Here is a 21,167-nt window from a genome sequence, read left to right as displayed (position 1 = left end):
GTATTTTGATTTTAGTGTTTATACTAGGGATATTAATGATTTAATCAATCATCATTAAAAATTTTATAGATTAAGCTTAAATGCATTCAGTAATCATGCCAGCAAACTTTGATAAGGCTGTGTATATATTTATTGCACATTCATCAGCGTCTCCTTGTTTTGCCTTTTTAGTTAGGTAAAATTATAAATGGAGAGCTGAACTTGTATGTAACAGTTAGCTGCATAATTTGGTCTCAACTATGCCAGTTTTGTGAGTTTAATGGCTTGTTCACACCGCAAGTCTGATTTGACTCATTGCAAAAACCTAGCACCAAACCTAACTGCTATGAATCCGAATTGTCACCATTCTTTGCAACAAAAAAAGTTCAAATACTTTTTGCATCCAAACAATTAAAAAATTCACCCTCACTGTGAATTTGAGAATAAATCAGATCATTAAAGTGGAATATTCAAATTCGTTGTGAAGGATTTCATAGAGATGTATTTCATCTTTAAATCTTGTTTTGCATGTTTTGGTTTGAATTGGTCCCAAGACATTTAAAAAGTTAATCTAATAGACTTTTGATAGAGGAATCTATCTAATCAAGTTTTTATACTGACTTCAGATTAGTAATGTGTTAAAAATGGATCAGTTAGTAAACTGAAGTCTAAGACTGAAGACTGGTTTCTGATAATGGCTGTTCTTTAGGACGTGTGGGCCAGGCAGTTGCTCTGAGGGCAAAGGCCTTTGGGTTTGGTGTGATTTTCTATGATCCGTACCTGCCAGATGGTGTAGAGAGATCACTAGGGCTCCAGCGCATGGCCACACTACAGGACCTGCTCATACACTCTGACTGTGTGTCGCTACACTGCAGTCTGAATGAACATAACCATCACCTCATCAACGACTTCACCATTAAACAGGTACAAAATACAGCTTTCCAGCAACACTCTTCTTATTGTGAAACGCCACTCAATACGATGTGTTGTGCATAAACACACATGGTAAAGCACTGACTAGATATATATACATTAATCTAAGCATAGTTGACCCAAATCCATCTTTGACCGATCATAGTCCAGGGCTCTTCAGTTACTTTCTTGCAGGGGCAAGATTATCCAAATAAAAACTTGACAGCGGCAGAACATTTAGCACTTTCATTGTAAATAACATGTTAACATGAAAAAAAAAATTAAAGGCAATAAATGCCATAGGTTCCTCATTAAGATGAGGAAATAAGAAAAAACATGACTTCATAACCTTCATAAACCTAAACAAATAGATTTGGATCCACTTTACTTTGAAAATAAAAACATAATGATCATTTTTTAACATATGTTTACAAACTATGGAAAGTACGAGGAACATGTAGATCTGCAAAAGCCTATATCTTTGACAGTATCAAATAAGAATGTCTATTCTTTCACAACCACCCCCCCCCCCCCCCGCAGGTTCAGTGGTGCTTCACGGTAGCACTAGGGATGCTCCGATCGATCGTTGGCTGATCGTTATTGGCTGATATTCACGTCCTATGACTCGATCGGTAATTTGGCCAATTGCATAATGTCGCAAAAGGTGTGTGGCTCCTTTAAGACTTGAGCAGCACTGTTGCGGCATCTCAGAGTGTGGGGAATACTGGCATAGTGTTAAGACAACAAAATGTATTCAGCGGTTTAGAACGATGCAGTGGGAGAGGTATGGTGAATATGAAAAGCTTGTGTACTGTTAATGTGGCGTTTCACACGCAACAAGGCAAATGAAAACAGCGTGAGCTGTGAAACGGTCCTTATCGTTCATGGCAGCAGCTTCTCAGTCTTTTTTTTTTTTTTTTTTAAATAAGCCTTTTAAACTTTTAACTTTTTTGTCAGCAAAAGCTAGGCAAAGTGATATTACTGGGAAGAGGAAAATTCAATTAATGGTGACAGTGTGCAGAAAGCTTACATATAGCCAGTTATGACAGAGATCTTGATAAAAGGTGAAATGATTGGTATCGGCTGTAAAAATCCTGATCGGAGCATCGCTAGTTAGCACATTTTATGAGCACTACAGACCCTGAACAGATGAGAAACGCCCGACACGTGTAGCAGGGAGAATAAAAACAAATTTTTCTTTGAAGGTTTGCTTGTCATCATTGATTTCTCTTTAGTTTAATAAGATTGTGCATTTGAGCTGACATCACTTCTATAACAACTGTTGTGATTATATTTTTACATCTGTAGATTTGACCGCACAGATTTGCAGCTAAGAAATTTGCATAAATACATTTGAATAAGAGGCGATCAAATATGCTTACCTAAATTGTCCTGGTTCATGTATTGGAAAGCAGTGTAACTGAACTATCGGCAGAAAAAGGTAAACGCACACTCAGACTGCAAGGTGATTTTTATCAAAATTAGACAGAGGGTCAGATAAAAATTATTGGTGGCCCACCATAGCCTTGAATAGCCCTGTCATAGTCTAAAAGACCTGATTTCAATCTTAACAAAATTTTTTTACAAAATGTGTTGGTACTGCAGTTTCCCTTTCCACGGCAGTATGGTTCAGATTGACTCCAGTATGGCTCGCAGTTGGAATGAAAGCAATCTGGCCTAATTTGTGGATGTGAACGGGTGACGCCATATGTTTGACTGTTACACAGTCATTCCCAAGATAAATGCCAAAGGTTTATTATTATATTCCAATGCATCTGCCGCAAACAGTCGCAAGTTTCTTTCTATCTGTGCTAAGGAACAAAGCGGAACAAAAGAAGAGTCAAGCAGTGAAGCAAAAGGCGTCATTACATAGCTTCAGTGGTTAACAGCTGCCGCACTCATACTTGTGTTGATGCAAACAAAATTTAGAGCCAAATAGTACAGTGTGTCAATTCTTTGGGAACTTTGGTTCTTTTCTGATTAACAATTTTTTATTGATTCACATAAATGTACCTCATAGAACAAAACGTATATACATAGAATCAAACTTAACCCCAACTATTACTCCTCCTCCTCCCAATCCCACCCAAACTTCTGCAACATAACAGTGGTCTTAAATGACATAGACATACATGCACACACACACAAAAAAATACATAAAAAAATACAATAAAAAAAACACAACAATAATCACACATCCACAAATTACAAATACCCGCCCCATTTCTCCTCGAACACTTTATACCTCCCCGTTCCTCTGAAAGTAACTTCCTCAAAGGCCACCACCCTTCCCATCTCTGAGCACCACTCCTGAAAGGAGGGTGCTCCAGTCAACCTCCAGCCCCTCAAAATGATTTGCCCTGGCAATCATGACACTGGTTAAGACCCAATTCTTTATGTGTCTACTTACAATGTCAATGACCGCCCCATCACCCAAGATACAGAGCCTGGGGCAGAATAATACCTGAATACCTAACACCTCGCACACCAGACTCTGCACCTTTAACCGAAACTTTTGAATTTCCACACACCCCCAAAAGACATGGGTTAAATCTCCATACTCTGATTGGCATCTCCAGCAGGTGGGTGTGTCTTTAAGACCAAGCCTATACAATTTAGAGGGGTCCAATAGAACTGATGTAAAATCTTGAATTGTATAAGGCACACCCTTGCATCTCTAGATGCACTTTTTATGTTTTTTAAAATCCTAGCCCATTCTCCCTCCTCCAATTCCAGGTCTAAATCCCTCTTCCATAATCTTTTGAGTGGTTGAGACTCCGTCCCCCAGACTCTGAATTAATAAGGAGTAAATACACTGATGCCTCATGGCCTTTTCCAAAAGCAGAAATCACCTCTCCCAGAGTATCTGCCGCTCTAGGGGGGTTTATGCTATTCCCAAATATAGTACAGAGCACGTGTCGTAGCTGAAGATACCTAAAAAACTGAGATCCCAAAATATTGAACCAAATTTTCAAAGGATCTCATCACACCACTCTCATAAAGATCACCGAGTGTATTAATCCCCCCTCGCAATCCACTCAGACCAACAAAAAGGGGACTTATTAATGCATAGTTTGGGGTTTAGCCATAGGCTCGAGGCAGCATTTAGATAAATATCTTAATTAAACACTCTGGACACTTTTGTCCATACTGAGTGCAAATGTGAAATAACGGGGTGTGATTTAACTTCTCTGGTTAGTTTGATGGAAAGGCTTTGCAATGGCAAAATAGGGGCAAGAAGTTCTTGTGACTTTGGTTCTTTTCAAGCTAACAAACCAAGTTTAAAAATGCCTAAATATAATGACCATCCACAAATTGTTGTGCAAAATCTGACGCAGATAGTTTTTCACTCTTTAACACTGTTTAATGTGGTTGCAGATGCGTCAGGGTGCTTTCCTAGTGAACACTGCGCGTGGAGGTCTGGTGGATGAGAAAGCTCTGGCCCAGGCTCTAAAAGAGGGAAGAATACGGGGAGCAGCACTGGACGTCCATGAGACAGAGCCCTTCAGGTAAGAGAAACACAGTTTGCTCTTTACTTTTAATATGACATATTTTGGACTTTGATACAGCCTAAATTCTCTGAATTATGTAGCTTGGTGAAACTGAACATCAAAGTGATTAAGCAGTTTTATAATGCACATTCAGTAACTGGTCTATGAAAGGACCCCATAGCTATTTCTGAATATTATTGTGACAGATAACATTATTTGCTTCTGCATCAGTTTCTCTCAGGGCCCTTTGAAGGATGCCCCAAATCTTATCTGTACCCCACACACATCCTGGTACAGTGAACAGGCCTCCATTGAGGCTAGAGAAGAGGCAGCGAGGGAGGTGCGCAGAGCCATTACAGGTCAGAAAACCACAGGTGTTCATTATTAGTCTGTGCCAGCTTAGTTCTTGCAGATGAACATTACTGCTAAACATCTGCAAATTGTCACTGGATGAGCATGAAATGCTTTCTTTTTTTATTTTTTTTATTTGAAGCTTACAAGTTATTCATTAGTGTTGGCAACCATGTCTAAACAATTCCACGTTTCATAAAAATAGAATGATAAAAACATTGGAGATGGGTATTCGATTTACTTCCTAAATCAAGCAATAAAGAAATAAAAATGTTCAAGTTAAACTTTTGAAGCCAACAGATCTTGGAAAAAAGAAGTCTCTATGTCCAAAATTAACGACTAATGCTGAATTTCCTGCTTACTCGTCTTGAATATTTCTATTAAAGATATACAGTTATTTTAAAATGTATCTGAAGATAGGGTGTATGTAGTGCTTGCCATTGGGGTCATGTGTCTTTTAAAAAATAATCAGACCTCTCTGACTTTTTTGTTTGAGGAGGTTACATAAATGGAGTCAACTTGGAAAGCTCTTTGAAAGCTCTCTGTTTTTTAACTAGTCAAGTTCTGAAAACTAAATTTAGCATTTTTATAATGTCTGTGGTTCTATTCATTTTAAAAGTATACATTTTTAATGAAAATGGTCAAGATAAGGATATATTTTGTTTCCATATTCTCTGTAACAGGTTAGCCGAAATGGCTGTGTTCTTTTTGAAGAAACTGACGTTTTCATTTGTTGTCGTCGTTACTATATTTGCTACCAATTATCACAGTAATAGTATAGGACTGTCTGTGGCATAGTAATTTAATTAAAATCCTTAAGCTCTAAAATTAATGAATGAATAAACATTATACTTATATAGTGCTTTTCTGAAACTACACTCAAAGCACTTCACATAGTGAACAAGGGGTTCTCAACAACCACTAGTGTGCAGCATCCACCTGGATGGTGCAACAGCAGCCATAGTGTGCCAGTACATGCACCACACACCAGTTATTGGTGGGGAGGAGATAGTAAAGTGATAGAGCCAATTCATTAATGGGGATTATTAGGAGGCCATGATTGAAAAGAGTCAACAAGGGAATTTGGCCAGGACACCCATACTCTTTTACGAGAAGTGCCCTGGGATTTTTAATGACCAGAGAGAGTCAGGACCTCAGTTTAATGACTCATTTGGAAGATGGTGCCTTTTTACAGCATAGTGTTCCCATCACTATACTGGGGTGTTAGGACCCATACAGACTGCAGAGCACCCCCTGCTGGCCTCACTAACACCTCTTCCAGCAGCAACCTTTCTTTTCCCCAGGGGGTAGGGCTGTGGCGAATTGTGAAATTTGGCTGATGATTACTTGTCAAACAAATAATTGCGATTATGATGATTAATTGTCTGTTTCAGGGCTTTCATGATTATAATGAATAATTGTCATACAAGTTGTCATGCTTTGGTCATGGGTGTATGTGTGCTTCATAATCCTTATGTCATTTATTCATATTTGAACTTTTAAATGATTTCCTTAAAGGTTTTATAACGTATGATTATGAATGACATGAAATATAATATTTTAAATATCAAAATACACTATATTGCCAAAAGTATTCGCTCATCTGCCTTTAGACACATATGAACTTAAGTGACATCCCATTCTTAATCTATAGGGTTTAATATGACATCGGCCCACCCTTTGCAGCTATAACAGCTTCAACTCTTCTGGGAAGGCTTTCCACAAGGTTTAGGAGTGTGTTTATGGGAATTTTTGACCATTCTTCCAGAAGCACATTTGTGAGGTCAGACACTGATGTTGGACGAGAAGGCCTGGCTCGCAGTCTTTGCTCAGATTCATCCCAAAGGTGCTCTATTGGGTTGAGGTCAGGACTCTGTGCAGGCCAGTCAAGTTCTTCCACACCAAACTCGCTCATCCATGTCTTTATGGACCTTGTTTTGTGCACTGGTGCGCAGTCATGTTGGAACAGGAAGGGGCCATCCCCAAACTGTTCCCACAAAGTTAGGAGCATGGAATTGTCCAAAATCTTTTGGTATGCTGAAGCATTCAGAGTTCCTTTCACTGGAACTAAGGGGCCAAGCCCAGCTCCTGAAAAACAACCCCACACCATAATCCCCCCTCCACCAAACTTCACAGTTGGCACAATGCAGTCAGACAAGTACCGTTCTCCTGGCAACCGCCAAACCCAGACTCGTCCATCAGATTGCCAGATGGAGAAGCGTGATTCGCCACTCCAGAGAACGCATCTCCACTGCTCTAGAGTCCAGTGGCGGCGTGCTTTACACCACTGCATCCGACACTTTGCATTGCACTTGGTGATGTATGGCTTGGATGCAGCTGCTCGGCCATGGAAACCCATTCCATGAAGCTCTCTACGCACTGTTCTTGAGCTAATCTGAAGGCCACATGAACTTTGGAGGTCTGTAGCGATTGACTCTGCAGAAAGTTGGCGACCTCTGCGCACTATGCGCCTCAGCATCCGCTGACCCCGCTCTGTCATTTTACGTGGCCTACCACTTCGTGGCTGAGTTGCTGTCATTCCCAATCGCTTCCACTTAGTTATAATACCACTGACAGTTGACTGTGGAATATTTAGTAGCGAGGAAATTTCATGACTGGACTTGTTGCACAGGTGGCATCCTATCACAGTACCACGCTGGAATTCTAATTTTTTGAGATAGTGAATTGGTGGGTTTTTGTTAAATGTGAGCCAAAATCATCACAATTAAAAGAACCAAAGACTTAAACTACTTCAGTCTGTGTGCATTGAATTTATTTAATACACGAGTTTCACAATTTGAGTTGAATTACTGAAATAAATTAACTTTTCCACGACATTCTAATTTATTGAGATGCACCTGTATATATGTGTGTGTGTGTATATATATATATATATGTATATATGTGTGTGTGTGTGTATATATATATATATATATATATATATATATATATATACACACACATACATATATATATATGTATGTGTGTGTGTGTGTATATATATATGTATGTGTGTATATATATATATATATATATATATATGTATATGTGTGTGTGTGTGTGTGTGTGTGTATATATATATATATATATATATATATATATATATACACACACACACACACACACACACATACATATATATATATGAGATTCTGAGTTTTCTTATTCTGTCATATCCTTAGAAATAAAGTGGGCGTGACACAGGACTGCGTGTCAATAACACTACATGTATGAAGCCACAACGACAAATAACATTTGCCATTACACGATCGTTAAATTAAAGTGAAACAGGAGTGTTTTGCGTTCACTAAATTCCTTGTTTATATTTTTTTCTTTATTTACATTTCAAGCATGGTTCAGAAGCGGTTAATCTTAACGAGCCCTTTAGAGTCCGCGGTGCAGAGACTGTCGGAGTTCAATTGAATGAGACACACATGTGGACAGTAAAATGTGATTGGAATTTAAAGTGCACAATAATCATGGTTATTTTAATTAACCGCGGTTAGATCAAATAACCGTGATCGGAGATTATTTTATAATCGCGACAGGCCTACCAGGGGGTTTCCCATCCAGGTACTGACCAGTCCCGACCCTGCTTCGCTTCAGTGGCTGCTGGCTGGCATTATTGTGGGATAATGGTAGAATTTTTGTGCTCCAATTAATAGGCTGTGGTTGATTAGCCATAGTGTTCATATGTATTCTGTTGCTGATGTTTTTGTAGTCATTGTTAGTACTTTGTGTATCTGCAGGCCGTATCCCGGACAGTCTGAAAAATTGTGTTAACAAGGAGTATTTGATGTCAGCATCTCAGTGGCCATCTATGGAGGCCGCCACTGTGCACTCTGAGCTCAACGGAGCTGCAGCCTATAGGTGAATATACTTCAAGCCAGTCACTATTCACAACTTAAACTGCCATTCTTCCTCTTTTTCCACAGTATTTCAGCTTAGTTGATAAGTAAAACCTACGATCATTTAATTTGCTTTTACAGGTTCCCTGCCGGGCTGATTGGTGTAGCAGCGGGCGGTTTGCCTGGAGCCGGGGCAGGAGTGGAGGGCATTGTGGCTGGATCTCTGCCCCTGGCACACGCCATTGCCCCCATCTCTCACCCACCTCATACCCCATCTCCTGGGCAACCCTCCAAGGCAGAGGCTGACAGAGACATCCCTTCTGACCAATAGCATCCCAGCACATTCCATCTTTACCCTGATTGATGCCCTTTCACCTCACCCAGGAGTCGGCCAAGGCTGACACCCCTGCTATCGATGTGACCTTTGGTCACCCCAGCCCAGCAGAACGTGTACAAACCCAGGAGTGACCCACTCGAAACCCTCTACCCCCAGTTTACCTGTCATTTCCACTCGCTGTATTATCTGTTTCTCACTTTGGCAGTAAGCAATAACTTCTCAAGGATTCAATAATTGGGTTGATACACTCTCTCTAAGCTACAAAATCCCAGTTTCTTTGCTTTGTATTTACTCTGGACTAGTTGGAGTTTGTTTCTGAGTAGTGTTTCTAAAATTTATTTTCATTGATCTTCTTTTATTTCCTTCACCCTCCCCATTCTCCTCTAAGCATACATTTTGTAAACCTTCTCAACCTGTCTTGTCTTAGCAAAATGTTTGATCATCAAAACAAAGCAACAGCTGGCTTAAGTCTTTGATTAAATTCCTCTAGCCACGGTTTCAACAGCCATCAGCGTTTTTCACAGCTGGTGTTCAGTAATGGAGATCATGGCCTAATGATTAGCCCATGGCTAAGAGTAACTCGGTCCATGGGAAGAGCTCAGATGTTTTGAGTTCCTCTCACTCTCTCTTCATGTGGAAGGCATCTTCTAGAATTTTCCATATTCTCCCACTCTCTCTCGGAAAGGTGTTTGCAGAAATCATGAGCTTCACCCCCTCAGAGCTGTTCGGGGTTGGTCTGATCATGTGCTCGCTTTAAGTCACAAGATTTACAGTATCCATTAAGCCTGAAGTCAGCATAAGTGTCGTTGAAATAGCATAAGTGAAATTCCATCGTCTTGTGATGGCCGATTTAAATTTTTTGTAGCCGCTTGTGTTGCTTGGTAAACAGGTTGATGATAATGGGAGATCTAGAATTGCTTATAGCCAAATAAAGCCATATTCAAAGTCACATTGTGTAACATTGCTGGTAAAAAAACGACATACCTTTTTTTTTTTTTTTTTTTTCTGCAGTGCTGTTTGACAAAAAAGGTTTGTTGCACACCTTAAACTCCCCCAAAAAAGGAATGCCCTTTTTACAATGTGTGTACAACATTGACTTCCACTTGACTCATACTGAGATCCACCATAGCTGATAATATAGGCACCTTTTTTATGCTTAGCCATTTAAAGTCAAAGAATATATGCCTTGTATTCCATATCTTGTCTCTGTCCTGAATATCTCTTGCTGTACTTCCTCCTTGTGCCTCCTTTTCCAATTTGGCCTTCTCTTTGTGACACAGCAAGGTGCCCTCCTCCTCCACCCTTCATATCTCCACTCGTCCTCTCACCCATCTCTTCCCATGAAATCACTGTGTAGCACACCAGCCCTGCCCTTCCTCCCCAGTATCTTCCCACAAGGCACTTAACTCTCACTGTCTCTCCACCCACAAACACATTTTCATACAGCCCTAGTATACAATTGCAAAGAGCTTCGATTCATCCACCTTTTTGGGAAGAAGTCCTAGTTTATGCTAGGGCTTATTCTGCTGATTTTAAGCCCAATATTTGCTCTGGAGGCTGCATTAATGTGATTTAGCCAGCAGGAGGCGATGACTTGCTTTCTCCTTGTGTATGTGGCCAGCTTACAGCCTATTACCTCACTTGCTGTGGATTTGGCTGGTTAATTCATCCCAGCTCACCATCACATGGCCAATGGTTGCTTGCACAGCTTACCTTGTGTTTATAAAAGACGATTTAGCAGGAAATCAGACTGCTAGGGCTGCTCTTTCCATGGCTCATAGTCTTGAGACTTATAAATGCTCTGGATGAGTGATGTGGCGGTTCTATGCCACACTTTTCCACTAATTTACGCAGACATACCCTGCTGTCAACAAGCGGTATTTTCATGGGTGTCTTCTATATCAGCATATGAAATGGCTGTTTAACTATTAGATGACTCTTAGAGCACACATGATAAGGTGAAAAGGATGCAAGAAGCTAGGTCACACAATAGTTGTTTGCTTTCCAAAGAAGGTAGGTCATCCCAAGCTTGAGAGTGTCTCGGGATACCATTCTGTGTGAAGAGCAAGGCCTTTATAGTACCTCAGTAACAGATATTGAATGTATGCTCAAATCTTTTTCTTTGTACAGCTTTTTTTTAGGCCATAGGTTCGTATATCTGAGGGGGTGTGTATGCGTCTGCATGTATGTGAAGGCGTGTGACTGCTTATCCAGTACATCGGTTATACGCAATATGTCTCTGCCTATGCTTAGGATGTCTTTATATATTTCATTAGATGTAGTTAAAATCTCAGGCTTTAGCTTAAGAACGTTCTGTGATTTTGTAATTTTCTGTACAAAGGAGCACAGTTTCATGTCTTCGTTGAGATGTTTGCTAATAAATGGAGAAGGGGGTGCAAAACTATGTAATTGGTACATAAATGAAACTAATGTTTCAGTATGGATTTGGGGTGATACTTTGCAGCCTACCAAAAGTCCATTCTATGTACCTGATGTTGTTGCAAGTATCCCCAGATGGTTGTCATCCTTGATAGTCCCTACTCATGAAATGATGCATGATGAGACAGAAAAATATTTCTACCAAGTTGTACCTTTTAGGACCCTCCCCTTGTTCCTCAATGGCCACATTTTGGTGTCGAGTTTTGAGTGACATGCAGCTTTCCTAGACTGAAGTGACACCCCTTTTATAGCTGCTCTGTACATTTTTGTGCTACGGTTTTTAAATTCTATTGCATTTTTTTAAAGTTTCTTCTAGCATTATCGTGGTGTTTCTTTGCCGTCAGCATCATCCAGCTTTGATGTGCACTGTGTTAAAACCAAGAAATTACAAATTCTTGTCTTGTTTGTCATTCAGTGTTCAACATGTTGTACTGAAACATTTCAAGATGAGTATTGTTCAATACTTCTGCCCTCTGTTGTGATTCAGCATCCAGAAATCCCTCTTGTTTGAAGGCCCTTGCTATCTTAAGAGTGTAGTTTTCATGTAGTTCCCTCGCTGCCTTATGGTTGTAGATTGTGGTGGGCTTGGTGAGTTTCTTCCAATCCTTTCCCCCTTCACAACCCTTACCCCCACAAACACACATGCAAGAGAGAGAAAGCTGTTTTCTTTAGCCATATGTTGCTCTGTTTGCTTGATGCATATTTCTGGAGAACACACATGGCTTTTGCTTTTAAGTTGTGAAGTGCTCAGGCACTATGAAAGAACCTTTCAGGACATGCCGATCCCTGCGATGGGATGAAGCTGTAGCTAAGTCTAGTCCATGAAGGGAGGCTGGAGAGGAAAGATATGGACTTGGAGCAGTCAGTTTCTCTCTCAGGGTTCCATACACACATCCTTCAACCGTCTCTCATAATCTTCCTCCATCCCAATAACTATCATGTTCTAGTTCTCTCACAAAGTCCATGTTTCAACAGTGAGTGTCTTTCTCTGTGATCCTTTCCTTTCTACACCGCTCTCTCTCCTCTGCTTTCTTTTTTGCGTATTTGTCGCACTGACACCTAACAACAGAAGAATGAATGTTTTAATAAAACTGCGTGTAACGTTGAAGTTGGGAAATGTATTTTTACAACATGTGAACTTTTGATTCCTTTTTTTTTTTTTTTTTTTTTTGTGAATTGATTTCCCCTGTTCCCCCATCACCAGACTGCAAAAAAAGGTAAAAACAACACAAAAAAAAATTATCCTGTAACTAGGCTCTTAAGCTTTACTTTACTGTTTTTGTTTACTTTTTTATTAGAAAACAATCATGTTTGTGATGGTAACCTCTGATGGTAAATTCCACAAGGTATTTTAATAAAATCGTAAAGATTAAACACTTGGTGGCTCTTTTTTTCTGATGTAATTTGAGAAGCTGAACTTCGTCATGAAATGGCATTTGCAACCTTGTATGTATATAATACACAAAAGGTTAGTTAGCGAATTTATCACAATAAAATCATGTTAACAAGCATATTGTTTACATCTTGTGGCTATACTTTTGAAACGGTAAGTATTTTAATGTTTACAAATTGGCCCCATTCACTTCCATTGTAAGTGCCTCACAGTAAGCTCGATTCTTGCTTTTATTTATTTTTAAAAAGGAGGGACGAGTCTAAATACATTTTTATGGTAACCAACATAATGTTACAAATTCAGTCATTTGATCTTAACGTTGATTGAACCCGGAATATTCCTTTTAAGATTGAAACATGAGGCTGCTAACGCAATGGTTAAATGGCTATTTGACTATTGGTTAACATTGAGTTCATTTACAGGCACATCAATACGTTTGTAACTATCAAAAATCAGTTTATTCCAAAAATTGACAAAGCAGGATTCATTAGATTTCAAATAATAGGATTACTCCCTCCTTTTGTGTCAGAAGGTAAATGGGCTTGCTCGCATTGAGTAATGTGCAGTTATGAATCGCACAGAATAAGACCAGGAGTGTGTATTAAATTAAATTGAATCTCTTTTGATTTCATGCCAACTTTGATTTCAAGCAATGTTTTAAATTTCTTTTTGTTTTTTTTTTTTTGTTTTTTTGTTTATGTTCAGTGTAGCCGAGATTTTCCAGGCTTTGCTCTTTCAGGTGTTTGTGATTTCATGATGTTACTAGTGCATCCTGTCCCTACTATTTGCTCAAACACATTGTACAAACTGATTTGTTCCACCGTTTTGGATGTAAGTCAAAGAAAAGCATATTTTGGAGACTTAGAGGTAATAAAAGGAGAAGGAAAAAGTGTTTTTGTAGTGTAATTTTAGTAGGGTGCCCCCACTGAATGTGCCTGATGGTTGTTTATCAGCTAATGTCCCAGGGTGGTGATGTGTTGCTAATCAGGTTAATGATGTTTTCAGGGCATATACCCCTACCATGTATACCAGCTCAAATTGATACCAGATGGCTCTGAGAGAGAGAACTTGTTCTGCCACATTTTAAGTTCTGTGTTGACATCTGTTAAAGTTAGAAAATCCTTTTATCTTGGCAAAAATAAGTTTTTTTCCATTGTGCAGTTTGGTGTCCTTGCCATTTAAAAGGTGTTTATTTTTAACCTTAAAGTTTAGGAGCATAGTTTAGCCCTAAATGTTTGGCTATAAACAGTCTTTGTCTGGTTAAATCAAGGAAACCCCTTTAAATAGGCTTGGAAATATAATGTAGCTCTATTAAAAACTACAACAAAAAAGGATTCCTCTCTATATAAATTCCTTGGGTACATAGGCACTAATATCCTGTTGAGTGTTTTTGTATGTTATAGATGTTATTTTTTTTAGAAACAAAGTAAATTGTGAGATTTAAACTCACAATTGTGACTTTCTCGCAATTGCGACTACGTCACCAGGCACCATATTTCATTGATGCAGTTTGAGACCAAATAAACCTTCGTAGGCCTACAAGTCGGTTCATCTAGTCATCAAGTATATATATTCCGAACATACTTTTTTTAGAGTTAAAATTATGTAGTGTTAAGTATTTTGGGCCTGATTTCTTCAAAGTTCAACAGTTACCTTTTCCAAAAATTGATTTTGATTAAAATGCTTTTGATAAAGGATAGACCTATTAAAGTAGAGTCAAAGTCCATAATAAAGGTCATATGTTGAAGTGACCCAGGCTCTACTACAGACATGATACTGTGTCATATGGCTACATTACACCTCCAGATGAGAAGGTGACTATGTATTATGTCTAAAACGGCTTCCCTCAGACAAAGACGTAAAACTATATACCACTGTTTATGGCAGTCGGTCAAGAGAGAAGGATTGTTTATGCTCTAGTCTGTCCCCATGTAAATGTTTTTCTACAGATGTTATCTCAGAGTTCGAGTTGCCGTATACTGTCAGTTTATTTGACATCGCTTCAATGCATCTTCACTTAATCCCACAAAATGAGGTCATGCGTTCCGTTGACAAGTTGTAAGATGTGAAATGATGGGGGGAAAAAGGAGCTTGTGAAGGAACAGACAGCCGCACCTGAAGAACTGCAGAGCTGAAAAGACTTTCAGGTTGATACTAAAAATGTTTTATTGCGGTGAGACGACACAGCAGTGATCTCATTTAGATTAAGTCATTCGTAACCCATTTGTCCCAAAACAAATGGAAGTTTTTGGATCACAGAACTCTCTGTTGGTTACGCTTTCATAACATGGGGAGAAAAAGCCATCGGTTCACTATTGATTTCTGCATAAATTGGTCATAAAATTTGATCTGATCTTCTAATGAGTTATGACAAAGACAAACACAGACTAAACACACCAATGTTTTACTGTCATTATTGAATACACCCTTTAAACATTTACAGCAAAGGGTGGAAAAAGTATGTTGAATGTGTTCAATAAAGGCATGAAAATGTAGCTTTGTGTGAAATTTAAGCGGACTGTTTGTTGTGACTGTAACTGAATATCAGTTCAGGTTTTATGGCTAATTAATGCAGAAATCCAAGGTAAACTCATAAGGTTAGCATACGTTGTCCTTCAACTGTATTGAACTGAACAAATTCAGTGGAAAAAAAAGTAATACTTAACCATCAGAACCTTATTGTAAACATTAGTAAATGGATTGGGTATGTGAACTAACCATGAACAATATTTTTTAACATCATTCATTAATCTTGGTTAATATTAAATTATAAATACATTTTATAATTTGTTAACTAATGTTTACATATGCAACTTTTAATTTTGAAAATGTATTAGTATGAAATTAACCAAGTTTAAGAAGTGCTGTAAAAGTTAAATATTAATGAATGCAGTACAACCTTGTTGTATAGTGTTACCAATAAAATGTAAAAAGAGTTTTTAGCTTGAAAAGTTAAAGTAACTTTGAATTAATTCTAGATTAAATATTTGCAAATAAACAGGGCACCAAGCTTACAGAACTGGTCAATTGTAGCACTGAATTTAAGTGAACTTCTTAAAAAAAAAAAAAAATTGTTTTTTGTGAAAATGCTAGGTCCTACATCCTCTTACATTTCCAAACTCTTTTGCTTTCTTGGCCATATCAACTCTTTCTCTCTTCCTCTCATTTCTCCCACTTGCCCATTGGCAGATTTATCAAGTGCTTTTTGTCCAAGTGAGGTTCACGTTAGGGTCAGTGTACCCAGCGTGAACTTAACACTCACGGTGAAAGAAACTGATCACTTACCCTTTACAGTGTCAGCTAAAGCTTGATCTGTCCAAACCCATCTGCGTCAATGCAAGCTAATCACAGTCCAACCTGGGCTCTGATGAAGTGCTTTGTTCCCCTGCTAGTGATGACTACCTTCGCCTTCTAGATCTGACTTTTCCTGTAAATGCCAATCTTGATTTATGGGCCCTGGTAAAATACTTGAGGTTTTAAGCTACAGTATATTTTTGCTAGCATCTATTCTTGACAGGCAAATCAGTTACAAATGTGTCTTTTGTTGAATTCTCCAATGTCATTTACATCTATGAGTGTAGTATTCTGAAAGCCAATCTTCCTGTACTGAAACATCTTATGCAAGTGTAGGTGCTGTTGATCAGCCATATTCTCTTTTTTTATTCATGCTTATTACTGTTGCTCATACTTGCAGTTAGGAATTCGAACAAACCCATAAGTATTAAACGTAGGTGTGCAATTTGCCCTGCATCCACGAATGATACTTTAAATGTTGCCTTGTTGAGAAGAGGTATACTACTGAAAAAATTATATTTTTACAGCTTGTTCAATTTACTTAATTAAAATGAACAAAAGCAACACAATTATAGAACATTTTGTCACAACTTGATTTCATTGCAATTTGTAAAATGGAAGTTTACTTAGGCTAATACATTTGAGTTGGGACTACATGAATACTTTTTGTGGTGTTAATGTAGCAAAACTGGGCAGGTGATTTCCATTTTCCAGCATGCTTTACATGACACGATAGGGAGAGTAAATGTTCAAATTAAGGTTTTATTTTATGTGTTTTTATACAAGATGAATATATAGAGGGATACTTGTTAGGGTTGAATGTTTTGTTATGCTGAAATTTAGAATAGTTTCTGTTATGTTGGAGTTTTTGGGTTACCATTATGGTGAAGAGTGGAGCTTGAACTAATGATGAGAACAGGTAGACATCACAAAATAATTTAATCGCTCACTTCATTAAGTAAATGCTGTGCTAACTACAGCATAGCTACTAAATTACACTCTGTAGTGCTTCCAACCAGCATGAATTTAGCATGCTAAGATTAATTTTCACTAGTAAATACATAAAGAAAAAATAGAGATTTATTTGAGTTGCATCGACTGCTAATTTTGTTGGTTTTACCCAATTCAACTAGGTTCTGTCTACAGAAAGTGTTTGTGTTGAGATTACATAATAATTTTAAATTAAGAAAACTAATTTTAAACATGTAGAGCCACTGTCCACAACTGAATCAAGTTCAGACAAAGAGCTATTTTTTTGTTTAAGTGTATTACTTCTCTAAGCAGTTTTCGAGATTGACAATTTTTTCGAATATGACAGACAATAGAACAGTTGTAAAAACCCTAGCAACCACCCAGAACACCCTAGCAATCACATAGCAATGCACTATAAACCACTCCAAACACATTAGCAACCACTGTAGCAACGCCCTAATCACTCAATGCCGACGAGATTTGCACGGGCAGTCTTTTTTTAAATTTTTAGCCCTGCTTAGCCCACAGGATTTAGGGTATAACCAAATGTGACAGGTTGGGTCTGATATACCTTGCCAATATTATACAGAATTTCAATATTTTTAAAGTATTTTTGTTTTGATCCACATAAAAAAACAAAAAAAAACATGTGGATGCCAAAGAGGTTTTCATTTGAACATTGAACACGTCGATTACCCTTGGGCCAAAGAAGGCCAACTGGGGTTTGAGGCAGTGTAAATGTCAAAGGTGGAGTTTTGCTGAGTCAGGTCTCGCTTTCCACCAAGCAAAGAACAAAATAAGCAAACAAATGGCAGCTTCGGTCTCCACCATGTTCATTTCGAGGGCTAGCTAGTCCCATTGTCTGATACCTCAGTTTGAGCTTCCCTCTTGCTTGTGAAATGGGTGGGCTGTGTGATGTTGGCGACAGGGTGGCATATTAAGGGGGGGTTTCAGGGCATTGGCCCGATGGTGGGAATGAAGATCGATTTTGGTCTCACGGCTCGACGTCCGAGGCTATTGGCTGACCAGTTGATGGCCCTGGCTCATACTGGCCCGATAGTGAAAACGCTGTGATTTTCTTAAGTGGGGGGGAATTAAAAAAAATAAAAAACAAAATAATTTTTATAAAGAGTGGTCAAATGTGAGCATGTTCAGAATCAGAATGAGCTTTATTGCCAAGTATGCTAACACAAACAAGGAATTTGTCATGGTGACAGAAGATTCCAGTGCAAAGAGAATGCAACCATATATACAGTACATACATCAAACATATACATTTAAACATCTATACATTTAGTGACAAAAAAAAGATATATCAGGTAAATAAAAAGAGAAAAATACAATAGAGCAATAATGTTGTTCGAATATTTTATATACAGATACTGTATACAGTTATGTGCAGGTGATGAAATGTATTGAAGAAGAGTATAGATATAAGCAGGAATGGATGGACTGAATACTGCACATGGTTATGCTGACAAAAAGGAAAGTATTTGGGGGCAGTTTGAACTGTTCATGAGGTGGATGGCCTGAGGGAGAAAACTGTTCCTGTGTCTGGCTGTTCTGGTGCTCAGTGCTCTGTAGTGCCAGCCAGAGGGCAACAGTTCAAAAACGAAGGGTGCTGGGTGAATCAGAATCAGAATCCGAATGAGCTTTATTGCCAAGTATGCTTACACATACAAAGAATTTGTCCTTGTCTTGGCGACAGAAGCTTCAAGTGCACAAACAATAAAGCAACAGGACAGAGATAATGAAAAAATAGAATAAAAATAAAAAGTGAATAGAAAATAAGTATATATAGAAATACACAATAAGACAATATATATATATATGTACAAATACAAATCTGTTATATACAGACAGTGCAAGGGAATGTAATGGCAGAAGAGGTAGGATATGTTGGATAAATATAAATAGACTAAGATGTGTATTGCACATAATTATTGCTCAGTGGGGTAGTTTTAACTGTTCATGAGATGGATAGCCTGAGGGAAAAAACTGTTCTTGTGCCTTATGGTTCCGGTGCTCAGCGCCATCCAGAAGGCAACAGTTCAAAAAGGTAGTGGGCTGGGTGAGTGGGGTCCAGAGTGATTTTTCCAGCCCTTCCTCACTCTGGAAGTGTACAGTTCTTGTAGGGAGGGCAGGGGGCAACCAATAATCCGCTCAGCAGTCCGAACTGTCCTTTGTAGTCTTCTGATGTCTGATTTTGTAGCTGAACCAAACCAGACAGTTATTGAAGTGCAGAGGACAGACAGCGTCAAAAAGACAAAACTGCTGAGTAGAACTGTATCAACAGTGCCTGTGGCAGGTTGATCTTCCTCAACTGGTGGAGGAAGTACAACCTCTGCTGGGCCTTTTTCAGGGTCAAGAGTGGGGTCAAAAGTGATTTTACCAGCCCTTTTCATTACTCTGAATGTGTACAGTTCTAGCAGAGTGGATAGGGGAGGGCCAATAATCCTCTGAGCAGTCTGAACTATCCTTTGAAGTCTTTTGATGTCTGACTTGGTAGTTGAACCAAACCAGACATTTACAGAAGTGCAGAGGACTCAATGACTGCTGAGTAAAACTGTATCAGCAGCGCCTGTGGCAGGTGGAATTTCCTCAGCTGGCGAAGGAAATTCAATCTCTGCTGGGCCTTTTTCAAAACTGAGTCTATGTGGGTCTCCCACTTCAGGTCCTGTGAGATGGTAGTGCCCAGGAACCTGAATGACTCCACTGCTGCCACAGTGTTGTTCAGAATGGTGAGTGGGGTTAATGCTGTGGTGTTTCTCCTAAAGTCCCCTATCATCTCCACTGTTTTGAGCATGTTCAGCTCCAGGCTGTTTTGACTGCACCAGACGGCCAGCTGTTCAACCTCTCTTCTGTATGCAGACTCATCGTCATCTTGGATGAGGCCAATGACAGTAGTGTTGTCTGCAAACTTCAGGAGCTTGACAGAGGGGTCCTTGGTAGTGCAGTCGTTTGTGTAGAGGAAGAAGAGTAGTGTTCAGAGTACACATCCCTGGCGGGTGCCAGTGCTGATTGTGCATGTGCTGGAGGTGAATTTCCATTCTCACTAGCTGCTACCTGTCTGTCAAAAAGCTGGTGATCCACTGACAGATAGAGGTGGGAACAGAGAGCTGGAACATGTTGAGCTCACTTGACTGATCCACTCACAATAGAGATACATTTTTTTATAGAATACTTGAGATTTGATTTGAAATGAAATGCGTGCTTTCTGAAGTGGGTAATTTGGAACTCAAAAAAGCATCTAGCTGACAAAGTTGTCAAATTTTGCCCTATAACTATTGCCCTGATATATTGCCCTGAACTATTGTAACTAGTAACAAGTTACTATTACTAGTAATATACAGTAACTAGAGCTACATTCCCACTAGAAGGCTGCGGTCTGCTAATGAGCGCCGCCTTGTAGTACCAACACAAATTGGCACCAAATCACTTTCCTGGTCTTTCGGCTTCACTGTACCTCATTGGTGGAACGACCTTCCCAACTCCAACCACGAAACAGACTCCCTCGCTCCCTTGCTAAAGACACATCTTTTTCATGAGCACTTGACCATTCACTCATAAAAATAAAATAAAAAACAATTCTTGTTGCACTCTAATCTCTGTCTTTTAGTAGTACTTTCTCAGTGTTGTAGTCGAGACCAGCTCATCCAAGTCCAAGTCCAGTCCGAGACCAGATTAGGTCGAGTTCAAGTCAAGAACGAGACCAGAAGAGGGCCGAGTCAGAGTCGAGTCCAAGACCAGTAAAGCCTGAGTCTAAGATAAGAGTCTTTTTTTATGAATGTATTAAATGTATAATTTAAAGAACTATTGACTCTAGACACATATATCAAATAAACCTCATTAATTATTTTCTTAAGCTTATGTTGGTTAAACAATATTAGCAGTTAAGAATAAAAATTAAATAAATGAAATGTCTTAGGTTAAGTAAACAAATTGGCATTACTATTACGACATGTCAGTGTTAACAAAATGTCACTGAAAAACTTAAATTAAAGGTTCAAAGTGCTTATGTGGCTCAGCATGCCAATACAAACTACCAGCTTCTGTATACTACAGTATTATATTCCATTCAAGTCAAGTAAACATTTCTGCTTTACAAAATACAGTATTACTGTACTATAACTAAAATGGGCCTAAAAACC

At 38.8% G+C, this 21,167-nt stretch overlaps 1 protein-coding gene across 2 annotated transcripts in view; it reads left to right on the top strand.

The window, feature by feature from the left end:
- ctbp1 (C-terminal binding protein 1) overlaps positions 1-12,731 on the top strand; it is a 28,190-nt gene extending 15,459 nt beyond the window's left edge. For both annotated transcript variants that reach the window (XM_051649583.1, XM_051649584.1), the window contains exons 5-9: positions 689-903; positions 4,270-4,400; positions 4,614-4,741; positions 8,483-8,603; positions 8,723-12,731. In XM_051649583.1, the coding sequence (XP_051505543.1) occupies positions 689-903; positions 4,270-4,400; positions 4,614-4,741; positions 8,483-8,603; positions 8,723-8,912 (785 nt within the window). In that variant the 3' untranslated portion in view covers positions 8,913-12,731. The remainder of the gene's footprint in view (positions 1-688; positions 904-4,269; positions 4,401-4,613; positions 4,742-8,482; positions 8,604-8,722) is intronic.
- Positions 12,732-21,167: the final 8,436 nt, after the last annotated feature.

Source organism: Myxocyprinus asiaticus, chromosome 22, assembly GCF_019703515.2.
Source record: "Myxocyprinus asiaticus isolate MX2 ecotype Aquarium Trade chromosome 22, UBuf_Myxa_2, whole genome shotgun sequence".
Classification (NCBI taxonomy): Eukaryota; Metazoa; Chordata; class Actinopteri; order Cypriniformes; family Catostomidae; genus Myxocyprinus; species Myxocyprinus asiaticus.
This window is presented reverse-complemented; position numbering and strand designations above follow the sequence as displayed.